Here is a 17,087-nt window from a genome sequence, read left to right on the forward strand (position 1 = left end):
AAGCCTCTCCTTAAACCACAGGAGTAAGAGCCAGCCTTCCTTAGCCTGCGCAGGGCCTCATCTTGGGAGGATAACTCCAGGCAAGCTAGGGATACCTTGGATCTGGGACAGACAGCTGCACATCGAAGATATTGATGCTGGATGCAGATCATTTACCATCTGATCGCAGCATCCCCTCACATGGGACATCTACATTTTTAACGAATGGAGTGCAAAAAGCAACCACTTCACTGGCAGGAAGAATAATAACTCAGGAAAAAGAAACACCATCCACGGAAAGGGATGCTGGAAGAGATCCATCATTGGACACAGTGTTAGAAGGCACGGGAGGAAATTGTTAAACAGAATGACATATTCGATAAATATTCGATCTTGAAAGAAGAATCTGTATTTTGGTCAGAATACTGGGCGATCATTTTCACTTTGCCCTTTTGTGGAATTTTGGGCAGAAGAGGACAACGGCAGATCGTTTTAATTCTTACGACAGCAATGGCTTTCGGTGTTTCTAGTTCCCCCCGATGAGAGGGGAAAGATGGGTGCAGCGTTCCCCGTGTAATGCCGTGCTGTGGAAATGGTATTAACAGAACCTTGTTATAAGTACTTTTTGATGCAGTGAAGGGGTGTGAAATAATCAAGTTCCTCAGGGAGAGCAGACTCCCTTTGCCGGAATGAGCATTATCTGATGGGAGACGACAGTCTAGTCCGCTGAGGATCCTGCGCTAGAAGGGCCTCGGCCTCCCATGGATTAGAAATCAGAAACACGTTTATTGTGAAATCAGATTATAGCCGCACTAGGCTCTTTTAATTTTGTCTCCTTCCTGTGTCTTCTAGCTGTCCGATTTCTTTTGGATTACTGAGTGTTATGGCTTCAAATCAGAGTCTGGTTCTTCTGCTCCTTGGCTTCCATTCCACCCTGCTCCTGGCCACCGCCACTGGTAAGTCACTTTTCATGACACACTTCTTTTCCCGTCTGGTCAGGATATTGATCGTTATCTGGATCTTATGAACAATCCAGCTTCGTATGGAGAAAAGGGTTTAAAAATGTAATAATGAAAACCAAAATCCTTTTATTGTAACAATTGTAGGGAAAATGTGTGTTGACTTGTATGTCATTTCGAGGGCTTTTTTATTTTCAGATGAAATAGTGTAATAATTAAAATAATACATATTCATGGATATAATTCACTATTATCCTATTGTAATGAAGATAAGGAATCCGTAAGAAAGATTTAAAAATCATTTGTAAAATTTGTGAGTGACAAATGTGTAGGGGCCATTCACACTTCTGCGTTGCAGCAATGTGCGCTAAAATGCCCTATGTGCGTTGCATTGCGAGTTACACCCCAATGCACTGTACAGTAGAGTGCAGTGCACATACTGCACGTTGTGGTGCGCTGCCTTTTGAAAAAGGGTCATGCACTTTTTCGCCCATTGTGGTGGACTGGCAGCCCAATCATAATGTATGGGTTGCTCTAACGCAACACATGTTATCACGTGAAAAATACGCGTTAACGTGCACGCAACCTACCATTTTATGTTAATGGACCCTCATAAATGTGCATTTGAAAGTGACAGACCGGTAGCTTGTCTGCCTGTTAAGAGTGGAATTGTTCAGGGACATGATCGGCCAAGTCATGAAGACAGTCTATGGATTTGTCAACTCATCTGAGTCAGCAGGAATGCATCATTGTCTGTATCGGTGATGCTGTAGGCAGATTTCGTCTATGACCTAAAGATTCTATACGTAGCTATTTCTACATACATGCTGCGATATAAATGGTATAGATATGGCAATGGCGTGGCAAGGAATGCTGGATGGCTCATGTTGTCTCAGAGATCATAGACAATGTATGCAGCATGTTGCTGAAGATTGGGTGGGAGTGACAGCTAGTGGGCACCTCAATAGCCGCAGAGCGCAGGAATTGCAGACAGCTCAGATTTCTATTCTAGAGAAAGCAAAGGGTCCCGGTCTCAAAAGCCATGTCCTCCACATTTGTCACAATGTATTGAATGTTCTCTTCATTGGTATTGCCTGAAACTATGCTGATTTGTACACTGTAAGGATTCCTGTGTTTAAGAAAAATTCAATTACAATGAGGGTAACAGAGACCGCTTGATTTGATACTTAAGGGTTTTTGGTTGCTTGTTGGAGGTTCATATGCCTTGTACCTGAATTGACACTGCTGACAGTATTGTGTTTCTAGTGTGCAACCACACAATGTGGCCTTATTGTGTCATTAGCAGAGAAGGTGTGTGCTGTCCCGTCAGGCCACTTTGTATTCTCATCCTATTCTTTAGTCTTATTTGTGACTGTCAAATAGACCCAAGTTGGGATAGGGATATATTTACAACAGTTCCCTATTATAGTCACAATTTTGCTATCACATCATTTTACTTTTTTTATTAAAGGTTTAACTGGAAACAGCCATCTTGGAACATAGTGTACACTGATACAACCTGATCTTTATTAGGATACATTGATCCTGATTTATTAGAGCGTGCTTGACAGGCCATCCATTCCAGTTTTCATCGCCATGCCACAAAAATACCTCTAAAGGCATTTAAAAAAAAAAGCTGTGAATGCATTCCGGCTGGCAGTGACCATGCACATGGATATGTACTGAAGGTCCAGAACAGTTCACAATGATCCTGCAAATCCAGATCTGTGCCCACAAACCCTTGACAACTAACCCTGTGTTTTAAATGTTATCAAACGTTTAAAAGTACACTTTATGCTAGATCATTTATTTATTTGCAGTTTACGCTGATGAAATGAAAAGAAAAGAATATGGAATTATCTGGAATATAGCTATACTGTCATTTGGCTTGTGTGAATTAGAATGGTTAGTGACTCTTCTGTGGCCCGTGGGGTCAGAAAGCTATATGTTAAAAATATGTATTTGATATTTTATAAACTCTCATTGTATAAACCCTACGCCCACGTGCTTGGAACAATGCTGTCGCTGGTAGCTCGGATAAGATTTGACATGCCTCAACCCAGCTTTGGGTGCACTTTGGCTATTTTGCATTTGCTAAGGGATTACATGAAGCCTCAAGCTGGATATAAACGGCTAGAATTTAGTTGAATTTTTTTTTTCAGCACGGTAGATTTTCCAATAGTTAATAGAGTTAAACTGATGATCGATTTCGACAGCAGTGATGGACAAATCGAAGGAGCAGGATGGAATTTTTTTTTTCCGACCAAACAAAATTCTAACAGTGAGTGTGGTTTTTGTTTGGGAAATTCCATAAATTTCCAAAATTGAATGTTAAAACCAAACAAAATTTTGAATGACCAAGTCTCTGACATCATTATCGAATGTTCTCATGAGATTTTTTGTACAACCATCAATACAAAATTCCAACCATTATACCCAGCTTTAGCTGGGTCATCAGCCAGAGGCAGCCAAACAGCACAGTTTACCAATAGTGCCTTCCATATTTTGCTTATTTACAGGAGGAGGTACAGGTTACCTTTAAAATCAGTTAAAGCTGAAATTAAAGTGGCACTAAACTCAGGAGTTAAATCTTAAAAAAGCATTCAAATACCTTAACTATTAACAAAACTGAAGCTTATTTATGTGTCACTCAGCTGTAGCTCTTCAAATCATCGCTGAATTGGTGCTGACACCATCCTTCCTTCTGGAGGGTGGCTACTTTTGTTTCTCATGGTGCCTGTGTGTTGTAAAGTAGCCACCGCTTCAAGCTCACTCCTATGACGGACTACAATCCCAGTACAAGTGAGTAAATGGGTGGGCTGGAGGGTGGCTACTTTTGTTTCCCCATGGTCCCTGTGTGTGTTGTAAAGTAGTCACCGCTCCAAGCTCGCTCCCATGATGGACTACAATCTCATCGTTAGTTACTAATTTGTATAGAGATTGTAGTCCATCAGGGGAGTGGGCTTGGAGTGGTGGCTACTTTACAACACACACAGGCACCATGGGGAACACAAGTAGCCACCCTCCAGAAGGAAGGACAGTGTCAGCACCAATTCAGAGATGATTGGAGGATCTACAGCTGAGTGATACACAAATAAGATTCATTTTTGTTAATAGTTCAGGAACATGAATGCATTTTTAAGATTTAATTTCTGAGTTTAGTGCCACTTTAGTTTGACAAGGGGCTCCAGGAGCACTTGCCATAGTAGTGTTAATGTAAGCACGGCATACTTACAAATAATGGCAAACCTCCCAGTCTGGTCTCCTCCAGTGATATATATCTATATATGTATATAGAGGAGGGACCCGGCAGCATCCCCTCAGGATGAACATGTCTCTCTTTGCCAGCGTCCATCACCAAGATAGCCGCCATTAAGTGCAAGTGACGTCATTGCACACATACGTGATGACGTCACATGTGCGCGTGATGACGTACCAGCGGGGGACACTCGGCTGCCGCAGTGGGTGGCACCCAGTCTGGGGATGCCTCTGGTTACAACCACTGACGTGCTAATACTAAATGCACATTTTACTGCATTTTCTTTTAAACAGAATATAGGATAGCTTGATGACTTGATGATCTCAGCAGGCTTCTTGCTGGGAAAGATTCTAGTGGCCAGATTGTTTCTTTTTGATCATAAACTGTTGTTATAAAATAGACGCCCCTGGATGTCTATTGAGAATATGGACTTAAAATCCAAACTTAAACATGTTTCGCTGTTGGTCAGATAAGTAGTTTATCTAAAATCACATTAGGGCAAATAGAAATAACTGTATGTTTTCTGTAACATTCCTCCTGAGGCTCGGAGATCGAAGATCCTGGCAGTTCCCCTGAACTACATGTGTTTTACATTGCTTGAAGCTCATTTCTGGAATTTGGTTGCAACGTTTAGCACCTAATTTATCAAGAAGTACAGGACATTGTGATCTGGACACATGAAAGATAACTGACTTTAAAGCTTACTCACTTTAGTCTGTTGAGCTGAGTAGGTTCTACCATACTTTATTCTACACTTGATGGAATTTTAGGGTTAGGTAAGTGAAGCCACCAATAAATCATTGTACTTTCTTTATTTGTGCATAAGTTGACATAATGTTGTTCTCTCTTGTTACTAGCTGTGTCTTACCGATAATGCATCGCTGCATTAGTCCTGTGAAAATACTGCTTACAGTTTTTGAAGGCCTCTCTGAGTGAATTCTTGATGAATCAACATTAAAATGGGTTAATTATAGTTTTTACAAGCAAACAGCACTGTTGGGTAAAAAGAGGCCTGAATTACTCTAAATAGTTCTCATTACCATATGAGAAGCATTACCCAGGCCTGATTACTAAGGGAATTCTTGGTGGAATCATTATGGTAACTGTTGTTGTATGAGGAGCTTGGCAAACCTATGATTTTGTTAATCAGCAGTCTCCAGAAGACCTAATGCATGTGATGCCAGACTGATAGCATGCAGTTCAGTTATATACTTGTATACACACATTAACCCGACTCCCTTCACATTACCTGAAATTTTTTTTTCATTCTGGTAATAATAAATGTTTAGAACATAGAAGATCTTCTAAAGATAGATCTCATTTTTCTATAGTAGTTCCAGACTTTTGCATATAAATTTTGTTTTCTATATCCTCTGCCTAAATATGTTCAACAAAAATAGATTATATAATTCTTAATCGCAAACAAGGTAATTAGGAGATAAGATAAAGGTTTTAGTGCAGAATAACACTGTTGTTGGTTTTCCATAGATATCTGGACATCAGATTAAAAAGAGGGGCAACTGGGGAGAAAAGTGGGAAAGAGGGATTTGGTTCCAAATCAGGGACATTTGGGAGGTATGAGTTTAGTAGTGAGGGAAAGCTTCTTGTAGGTGTAGGCATTAAAAGCTGCGTGATAAGTGTGAATGTGTACTGACAACCCCAATTTTAAAAGAAATTAAAATTGATGGCAACAACATGTATCAAAAAAGTTGGGACAGGGCCATGTTTACCACGGTGTAGCCTCCCCTCTGTTCCAACTTTTCTGAGAAGTGTTGCTGCCATCAATTTATAAATTACCTTAATGTTTTCTTAAAATGGTACATTTTCTCAGATTAAACATTTGATCTATTTTCTATTTTCTATTGTGAATAAAATGAGTTTATAAGATTTGCAAATCATTCCATTCTGTTTTTATGTAGATTTTACACAGCGCCCCAACTTTTTTTGAATTGAGGTTGTACATTGAAATGGTTGCTAGAAACCAAAATGAAGCAACAACCATTGGTTCAGCTTCTCGAGTATGTACCTGACTTGCTCCATGCAGCACTTTGATCCAGGGAAGGCTTTCCTTGAAGGGGGGGGGTCCCAAAACCTTTCATCCTCAACCATAGTTGGAGCAGCAGCACCTTATGACATACCATGTGGACACTCTATTCCCCTGCCAGGATGAGCTCCATTTGAACAAACCAAGGAATGTCTACTTTGATAATGATGATACGCTTGAACATACATCTTCAATTGTGTGTGTGCCTTTTTTCTTCCCCTATCATTGTGAATGTACAAGGTGCTGCACCCTCTCTTCTTTCGTTTGTTCTACTTTAGTGTTTTGGTTTCCTCCACAATCATAGATGGAGCAGCAACAACTTAGGAATTTGCTCTACGAACTGTCGTCCCTGGGACTTGTATAGCCATAACACAAGCTTTTTCAGTAATTTTCATTCACTTTCCTATTTCCTCTTTGGAGTGCAATATAGTGAAAATGGTAGCCACAATATACTACATTGTGCGCACACACGTTTGTTTTTTGTGTTGATTGTAGTTACCCCCATAAATGCAGAAGAGCCCATTCAACATACACTCAAGAAATGGAGTGCTGACAGCAGTGATGGGGCTTTGTGTATTAGAATTATAGTATTTATTTAAAAGGTCCAATGAAAACACATTTAAATTGTGTCTTGACTAGCCACGTCGTTGTGAATGGTGTGTTCTCAAAATGTTGAGCAGAATGCATATACTGTATAGTGTGTGTGTGTGTGTGTGTGTGTGTGTGTGTATATATATATATATATATCCTATCCATACATTTTGCTTACCTTGGAAATGCAGCAAGCATGTAAAAGAGACATCAAAAAGTTCCTTTCAGAGCAGTGTGACAATAATAGCTCATAACGTGTAGCCACTGGAAATATATTGTAGTTCCTTTTGCAATATACAATTATTTTAGCTTCTTAATGTATTATCGCACTATTACAATCATTCATTCACAGTCTATCTGTGTGTAATTGGACAGATACCAGTTGACCTTGTTTCTGTTGGCAGTGTTTGGCAGCACAACAGAAACCCATGGTTGGCACCTCCCAGACATTGGTGGTTAATTGTGCCTTTGACTTTGGAACCTCCCAGACATGTACATCAAAGGGATGTCTTTTACTGTTTCTAATCAGTGTACAGTCTCAAGTCTGCCAGGGCAGGCTTCGGCTCATAAAAGGAAGACAGACCAGTCTTCTCATGATTACTTTCTATTAATGCTGCTGCTCCTGCTGCTGGTGTACTTGTTAAGTTGTTGACCCGGACAGAAGCCGTCTTTTCTTTTCTTCCAGTAGCAGACGTCGTTGGCGATTGTGCAAGATTATCCCATACCTAGAGAATGTGGCCTATCTGTTTACAGTGTCTCTTGTGTTACTCAGCATTTAAAGAGCATGTTTAATCAGTAGATGTATAACGAGGACCAAAAGGAATGGAGGAAGCAGAGGATGACAATATACTAACTTCAGCCAATAGAGTAGACACCTAACCTGTGTTTTCAGGGGCAAGTGTAATATGGAATTACCTTCCAAAAACAAAGATGTACACATATTAATGTTGTCACACGTCAAAAACACGCATAAGGAAACTGTAATCTGTTTTTAGTGAATACTCGTTTTTGATTACAGTGTACAATGTAGCCAAAACCATTTTTTAGCTTTAGATAGAGAAGGGATAGGTAAGAACTCCGGTCAGCTTTTTACTGGGGGGTTGTGGTGGATGGGGGAGATGATCAGAGACAGAAAGTGATGGCAAACCAAAATTTTACAGTTTTTTTTTACAGACAACCAATTGCATTTTCAGTAGCTTGCAAACAGCCTTAACATTGAATGATCATTTTGGATTGATTACTTTTGGGTATTGCACTTTCTGCTTCAGGGCCCATACCTCCTTTTTCTATTCTTTAGAGTTCTCTATAAAGGTAGCCATAGCCATTAGTCTCTCTGATTTGCCCTGATCAGTGAATGATCTAATGCCCTGGTGACCAACGAGTGATCTGCTTTATGACGTTCTAGCTGCCAGTCCAGAAATTAAATAAAGACATGATCAGGAGCTATCATTATTATTTGCAGGCTTGTATACAGGAACCAGATTGGTACAGTGACTTCTATTAGAGTACTGGGAGATATCTTGCCATCACATCGCAGTTTCTAATGTACAGAAGATTACTGGAAAACGCAACCAATGTATTTTGAATTGCATTGCATTATGTCTATCGCACAATAGGAACTTGCCTTGATAAGAAGAGCTGAAAATCTCCATGAGATCGAATTATGTTGCATGAAGGACATTCACGTTGGGTGAACACAGTACCAACGCTTGTAATAATGTTTTGTTTTTTTTCTCAGCGGAAACACAAAACCGTTTCACACAGTGCAGTCTTCACTTTCGGATTAGCAGTTTTCCATATCAAGGACAATCATGGTATAACACAGGCTTTTAGTATTAGCACCTACTTCTACCTAAATCCATCTTCAGTGTCTAATGTAGATGCTGAAGTCTAGATGATTGATGTGGCTAATAAAGAAGCCCTAAAATAAAAATACCTATTTGTACACGGTAACTTTTAAATTCAACGTTCACACATATTTTAGAATGCTCCACAATTTTTTTTTCTTATAGCTATGCTGTTTATTTCTAACTTGACCCCCAACAATAAAGCTTGGATTAAGATCAGACAATTTTGGGCTGTTCTAGGGAGCGACAAGTGGTTCCAACCATGGAAAGCCCTTGTTATCCTTGTGTGACTTCCCCTGGAAGGTGGAAACTGTACTTAACATAGTATTTGAGGTTGGATAAAGACATAAGTCCATCAAGTCCAACCTGTTTCCCAGAGCAGATGTACTTGAACTGCTTTTGTCCATAAAGCAAGTCATGTGTTCCGTTTTGTTTTAGTCATCAACCATCCGGCACCAATAGCTCATATGCCTTTTGTGGGTGTGCGGCCTGCAGTGACACCAGGTCTACCAAGTGACAGATAATAATTAGAGCTCCAAATGATGTTTTCATCGAGGTTTTGTGAAGCTCCATATCATATAGACAGAATGTCAACCACCTACGTTTCAGGGATAAGGAAGTCACCTTTATCAAGGTGTAGACAGCATAAAACACAGCTGCATATATGTGCAACTAACAGTTGATTTACATTCTCCTGACCATAGACTGACACTGAGCTTCCAATCAGATCTGTGTGAAAAACTGAGAGGCGGATCTGATCAGAATGACAGTGTTAAAGGGGCCTTGTGCCCCTTTAAAGTTAATAATACCAAAAGATGAAAATAATTATAGTAGATTTTGTAAGAAAACAAAGTGGAGGGGAACATTTGTCAAGGAAGCCTCCAAAATTGGATGCCTTTAAGAGCACTGGTCCTGATGTTATCCAGCATCCCAAGTGCCCAGAAGATAGGCATTGGTGGAATAGATTTGCATTCAATTACCATTATCCTGTGTACACAAGATACAATTCCAGATCAGGCAAACTGGCGTACAGGTGGGAATGTTTGCAATTGCTGACAAGGTGTCAGAGCTTACATGAATGCATGATTGTCCTTTGGATGAAACATAGTTCTGATAATTACATGTGTCAGGCCCGGAGGTAAGTGCAAGCTGTGCTTAGTCAAGCACCGAGTTAGACATGTTGTAGGAACACACCATAACAATATAAACAGTTCTTCATAGAAATGGTGGCACACTCATCGGGTTAAATAGGTGAATAATAAATGACAATGAATAATGCAAAAAAGATAAGCGCACTACTACTAGTGTGGTGGAAGGAATTTGTTACTTTGGATTAAATAGTATATCAAGCAGTGGTAGAGGCTGTGCGGTCTCCTTTAACAGGGAGAGGAACCCTGTGTCTAAAATAAACACAAACAAAAGGCAAATTAGGAGCGCTACTCCCCGAGGCTATGGCTGGTTTCACACCTAGGCGTATCGAATATGCGCGGTTCATGTCGCGCGATTTGCGGTAAAAAATGCTTTCTGAGGGCTACCTGGCTGTATACCAATGGATACACGTGACAAAAACGCCCCAAAGAAGCTCCTAGGGTGTTTTGTAGCGTGTTCATACGGCCTGTAATATGCCCAGGTGTGAACCATACCCATAGGAAATAATGGGATTTCGGTGTTTGAGCGTTTTGCAGAGCGTAGGAACGCGCTACAAAACGCCCAGGTGTAAACCGGGCCTAATAGTTGATGATAGGAGTGATGTGTAATGGAAATGTTAGTAAAAACAGGTAAAAGGACTCACTGTTAGATGGGGGCATGGAAGATCATCTCGTTATAGAAACGGGTTGTATTCACATCACTGGAGGCATTGTAGGTCAATCTTGTAAAATGGTACTAGAACTAAAAAAGAACTTCATGGATGACAGGATGTGTAGAATAGGATCTTGATCCAGAGTGGAAGGTTTCCCAGAGCAGATGTAAGTTGCACGAGCTCAGCTGGCCAGGCTGACCCGTGTCGGCTGTGCGGGAAGTGTTCGTGCCGGTGGGCACTTAAAACCGCTGTATAGTGTGGACAATAGGAAAACAAACCCCACAGTGCTGCAGGGAGTCAATTCCGGGTGTTGAATTGTCCTTGATACCGGCAGGGTGAATGTTCTCTGGGTGGTTACGCGTTTCGAGGCTATGCCTCTTTTTCAAGCACGGTAGAATGTAAAGCACGGCTTTACATTCTACCCATGCTTGAAAAAAAGGCATAGCCTCAAAACGCTTTACATTCTACCCGTGCTTTAAAAAGAGGCATAGCCCCAAAACGCCGAATGACGCCGTCACAAACATAGTCAAAGCATCAAGTATCACCAGCACACCATAATGACAGTATAAGCAGCCAGCGGTCAGGAGTAGCCAAGGTGTGACCAGATCGCGCTGTGGGTGCCATTATTTTCTAATGACACCCCAGTCGCGCAGGGCGTATGGCGCGGTTTCCCGCAACGATTACGTCCGTGCTTCCTAACACGATTGCGGCTAAAACAGCCGCGTGTCGTGTATCACAAAAAAAACTTAGCTTACCTTTTTTCTGTGATTGCCGCTAATGTCACCCCACTGAAATCAATGGGGCCGCGCAGCAATCGCTGCCTGCATTGTACAGGACTGTGCGATCACGGGACGCGCGTCCCGGGTGTAGTGCAGGTGTGAACCTAGCCTCAGACTTCCTGCTACCTTAGGACGAGATCTAAAGCTACTCCTAAACGTCACACTAGTAAGTGTGGAATAAATGTTCTGCTGCTTATACTGTCATTGTGGTGCGCTGGTAATACTTCTTGCTTTAGGCTATGACTTGAAAGCACGCTCTGAGTATGTGTGTATTCGATTTGATAGAAAGTCCAGACATGTAAATGTGATTTGAAGGGTTGTTTGGCATTTTTTTGCTGCTTTTGACTGCTTCTAACTGAATGAAACAAGTCTAAACGCAGTTACAGGAGCTTTCAAGGGCTGTCTCAATAGAAGTTTATCACTGTGTCTGTACTTTTCCCAAACTGGTTCTGCAGGAATATTAACAATAAAAGTGTTTTATTTTACGGTACTCAGTTCTTAGGAGCGATTTGTATCATCTTTGTTACCTACTAATATTATTTTTAGCAGTAATACTTCAGTGCTTATCCTGTCACTTGTCACTCAATTTAGCCATTTTTCTTAGCCTAATATAAAGTGGCCTTAGCATTCTTCATAGATAAAGGGTTACTTTTTCCTTTTAATTGTATATACAGTAGGTGCTTATATTTTACAAAATACCAAATGTATTTTAAGTAATGCCTAAAGAAGATCTTATATAAGAACATATACTTACCCAATCCTCAGACCTGCGACATTGACCGCTCACCTCTCTCCCCCTCCACTCTAGCTGTGGTATGTCCCTGGGTGTCTTCATGTCTAATACACTGTATTAGACGTGATGATGTAATGGATCCTCAGACCATCTGAGGCCAGGTTAGAAGAGGCTACAGGAACCGCTCTAGCCGCCAGGCGGGGGACGAAGAGCGGGTGAGTATTTCTTCTTTATTTTCACTCCCTAGACAAAACAAGCACTTAAAGGAGAACTATGAGGTGAGTGCTTTTCACTCAGCCTCATAGTTCGAGCTGACGTGTGACAATGAAACTGTCGCACGTCAGCTCAATAGATCGGGAAGTGAGCGAACACATACCGTCGCTCACTCACTTCTCGATCATGTCCCTGCAGAGAGCTGTGACTGTCATTAATGGCTCCCTTCAGGGATTCCCCCCCTCCCCGCTCCGATCCTCCAGCGCTGACTGGCAGAACAGACGGGGGAGGGGACAGGTACAGCTGGCTCTGCCTCTAGATAGGCAGAGCCAGCTGTCACTCACGCAGCTGAGTGGATCTCGACAGTAATGTCAGGATCCGTCCCGCCTGCGCTGGTCTCAGTATACCGTGAGCTGTAGCTCGCGATATACTGAGCTTTGGGTGACGGGAGGGCGCTAGTTTATGTCCTCCCATGACCCTTAGGAGAACTATGGGGAAAAACACTTACCCCATAGTTCTCCTTTAATCCTTGCAGTGCAGGGATACCCCCACTGCATGGGTTTCCTTTTCAAATTCCTGGAGTTCCTCTTAAAGCTTTGCAAGACATAGGACTCATGCACACTGACATAAACAAATACTGCATTCAGATGCATAGAGTGTATATAGTTTAGTTTAAGGATGTGAACACAGTAGTATTGTATATTATGGGCCCATAAACATGAGCCCAGATACTACTCTAGAGAAGACAGAAGATGTACACAGAAATATGAAAATGTATATCGCTATGATTAATGATACTGATCCTAAAGGAGCAAACTAAAGTCATCACTGTCGTTTCTAGCTGTAGGCACTATAAATAAATTAATCTTCAAAGTTCACAACAGAAGCACTGAAATTGAAACTTTTCTCCCCTTATTTTTTCTGGGAGCAGAGACCTATCTGCCTACCAGCATTGTAATATAAACAATCACCGGTGCTGCCAATTTGTAGAGTCTTTTTTGTGATCTTTGAGGATGAGTAACTCCGCAGCACCTGTATTTGGAGTGGAGTGGAATGCTCAGTATCTGCACCTGGGGTACTCTTGAGCTGTGGAGTCCGCATGACAATGGGAGCAGTGATTTGTTTGTTATGTGTTCCACAGTACCTGTAGCTACAAACGTTAATGAGGGCTGAACTAGAGAAATCAATCTCTCCCATCTGCACTAAACGGCATGGATGGAGGAATCTGCAGTGTTGGTTATTGTATTCAGACAGCCACAGCACCTGTGGATCTCTGAATACCTGAACAGTAACTACATTTGATAGGATGCAGTCACTGTCCAGATGAAAATGTTAAAATGTGCCCCCCGCTTCCTTCGATTTTTCATTCACCTTTTATCAGGCTGTGTGCCGACAGTGCCAACTACAGCTTACATTTCTGTCCATTCCTGCTGAATCAGCTGAAGTTTGAGTTGTGTATCGACAGCTTTAAGCAGGAGGAAGACTTCTGTCTTGTCCCTCATTTCTAACTATACATATTTAAATACATTTGTAAGTTTTAGGGCAAAAAGCGTGTTTTTGTGAGCAGATTGTAGCTCATTGATTTTAATGAGCAAACACTCAAAAACACAGCGTTTTCTATTGAGTCTATGGGGACAGAATGAGCTGTAATATGCCCCAAAAAAGCTCCTGTACTTTTTCCAGCGACAGGCGTTTTTGCTATTGTGACAAAACGCTCAGATGTGAACAGGGATATAGAAATGAATGGGATTTGGGGGGGGGATATTTTTGAACTTTTCTTAGGGCAGAAAAAGCGCTACAAAACGTCAGTGTAAACCAGGCCTTAAATACATAGACCCAACGTTTTACTAGCCAAAATAAACTATAGGCGGCCAAAATATTAGGGCTTCTTCACACTATGATGGTTGAGTTGCGATTTTCTGCACACCACTGCACATGTATGGTGTGAACAGGGTACAATTGTTTTCTATGTTCTCTGTTCACATCATACATGTGTGGTGAGGTTCAGGAAAGTACAGCTCAATGGATATAGTGTGAACAAGCCCTCAGGTAGTGATGAGGCTGAGCTGGGTGCAAACTCAGTTTACCCAAAACTCTAAATGCCTCCACCCCCCCAACCCAATCAGTTGCAGGAAGGCGCATTCCCTGCCCCAGAATTATACATCACAAAGGAGCAGGGAACGCTCCAGCCGCTGCTACAGATTGGGTCAGGAGGAGCGGGGCGGGTAGAGTTTTGAGCTTGCTTGACGAACTGGACGGCACCAAGCCCAGCCTGATCTCTTTTAGTATACAAGCTATTTGCTGAAGCCTTGCATTCCTGGAGGCTGGAAGTACAGTGTTTATAGGTTTCCAGCTAAAAACAGGTTCTTCAGGGACAGGAAATTGTTAACAGCTGCTGTCTGTGACCCTGAGTGATAATGCACTTATCTGCTAACTGTTATGTTCACATGAGAAGCTTGAAACTGAACAAAACACTGGTGCTAACCTGCACAGCCTGTGCCAGAGACCACTTATAGAAAAACGGGTTTGTCTTTTTCGGGTTTGGCAGGTCATTGCGTTTGTTTTCCTTTAGTGTGCTTCTTGTTTTTATTTTCCAGAAGTGTCCTTTCAGATTCATCAGACCAAATTAATATTGCGATCAATAGAACTGCAAGTAGAGAGGATGAATTAATCTGCTCTGAACAGTACAAGGCTGCAGCCACATTGATTCATGTGATTCTGCAGACGTCACCAAGAAATCCTATATATAACTAATGCTTCAATTTTGCTGGGCAACGCAGTGCTATCATTATTGACAGATGGCGATTAAAGGAGCTGTTTTAATCACGCATGAGGACAGTCGTGTACAAGAAATCGCAGGCTAAGAAAAGGAAGTACACACTGGCATGGCTGTGTGCGTGCGTGCGTGCGTGCGTGCGTGGGTGCGCTCTGCATATACAAGTTGCTGAACCTTTAATGTTTAACAATGTATATGGAAATTAAATCAAATTATCGCGACCAGATACTGAATATAAGGTACCACAATATATATCGAATCAACGTGGAAAAGAAAGAGTGGGGCTTTTAAGGTACCAAGTGACAAAACTAAGCAATTACAACATGATAAAACAAGGATTCTTTATTATACAAAGGTTAAAACTGTTTAAAAACATAATTGATATGTGCAAATGCATATGGAAAGCCAAAACAAAATTCTTCTTACTTTTGGATACTGTAGGCAAGGCAAAAAAAAACTGTCAGGGTTTCTTTGCCATCTGCGACCCATTGGGGAGATTTTCCTCCACTTCCTGTCATGTAGTCACAAAAGGAAGTGAGAGCCAATCTTTCCAAAGTAAGGGAAAACCACTCTAAAGGTGCCCACACACCTTACAATGTATCTGCATATTTTCTGTGGTCAGATGGAAAAAGTGCAACAGATTGGCCCAGGTGGAGATTACTCCATCCACACAGTTTAATGTAGATGGAGGAATCTGTTGCACCTTTTCCATCTGACCACAGAAAATCTGCAGATAATTGTAAGGTGTATGGGAACCTTTAGACAGTTGTCACCAGATCAAGTGTCCCCATTGGATTTCTTTTCTATTTCTGATCTGTCGATTTTCTTCCAATTTTCGTCCCAATCACAGTGGTCACTGGGATACATAGAGAGAGTGCATATCTCGAAAAGGTACACAGACACCACTAAAAAAACTTACAGGGGTTCTAACCTCTCACCGCTTCATGCCAAACTAAAATGTTTGCCTTTACACATAAGGCACTGAGGGGCATATTTATGAAGTAGTGAATGTGATTTTCACCAAACATACACTGATGGTGCAAGAATCAGTCATTTAAAATATATCCACCATGCAGATTCACTTGCACTGAATGATTGAAGAACATCAGAATTACTGCTTTATCAATATTCCTTTTAGATGTCAGCGTGCCGTATGTTGGAACCCCAGCTGACAGTTTGCCAATGTTTTAAAGGAGAACTATAGGGTCACGGCTTTTCCCCATAGTTCTCCTAACGTCACAGTAGAAAACACAAACTAGCTTCCTCCCGTCACCCAAAGCTCAGTATACCGCGAGCTACAGCTCGCGGTATACTGAGACACCGCAGCTGCGTGACTCACGCAGCTGGATCCACCCTGCTGAGTGAGTGACAGCTGGTTCTGCCTATCTAGAGGCAGAGGCAGTGGTACCCGCCACCTCCCCCGTCCGTTCCGCCAGTCAGCATTGGAGGATCGGAGCGGGGAGGGGGAGAAAATGGCTGTCACTCACGGCTCTCTGCAGGGACAGGATCGAGAAGTGAACGAGCGACGGTATGTGTTCGCTCACTTCCTGATCTATTGAGCCGATCTGTGACAGTTTCAAAATGTGCTCACGGTATACTGAGACCACCGCAGGCGGGACGGATCCTGACATTACTGTCGAGATCCACTCAGCTGCGTGAGTGACAGCTGGCTCTGCCTATCTAGAGGCAGAGGCAGTGGTACCCGCCACCTCCCCCGTCCGTTCCGCCAGTCAGCATTGGAGGATCGGAGCGGGGAGGGGGAGAAAATGGCTGTCACTCACGGCTCTCTGCAGGGACAGGATCGAGAAGTGAACGAGCGACGGTATGTGTTCGCTCACTTCCTGATCTATTGAGCCGATCTGTGACAGTTTCAAAATGTGTTTCCTAGTTTAAAAAGGACCCCCCCCCCCCCATGTGCCCCTTTGTAAATTTGTGAGTAAGTATGTTCTTACCTTTTATCCTGAATTCATATATTCACGCACCTTGCGAATTCAGCACTGCTCTGTTGTGATCCACTGCATGGCTGCCACAAATCTGGCTCCCCACCACCATGTTCTTCATCAAGATCATCCGCCAGAAACTAAAGCCTCCTGGGATATATGGCGT

General features: G+C 42.1%; 1 protein-coding gene across 3 annotated transcripts in view; it reads left to right on the plus strand.

Annotated features, from left to right (window-relative positions):
* The first annotated feature begins 471 nt into the window (after positions 1 to 471).
* BMPR2 (bone morphogenetic protein receptor type 2) overlaps positions 472 to 17,087 on the plus strand; it is a 144,649-nt gene continuing 128,033 nt past the window's right edge. For all 3 annotated transcript variants that reach the window (XM_018554022.1, XM_018554023.1, XM_018554024.1), the window contains exon 1: positions 472 to 935. In XM_018554022.1, coding sequence (XP_018409524.1) covers positions 863 to 935 — 73 coding nt within the window. In that variant the 5' untranslated portion in view covers positions 472 to 862. The remainder of the gene's footprint in view (positions 936 to 17,087) is intronic.

Source organism: Nanorana parkeri, unplaced genomic scaffold (genome assembly GCF_000935625.1).
Source record: "Nanorana parkeri isolate BGI_ZX_2015 unplaced genomic scaffold, ASM93562v1 scaffold139, whole genome shotgun sequence".
In the NCBI taxonomy this organism is placed as follows: domain Eukaryota; kingdom Metazoa; phylum Chordata; class Amphibia; order Anura; family Dicroglossidae; genus Nanorana; species Nanorana parkeri.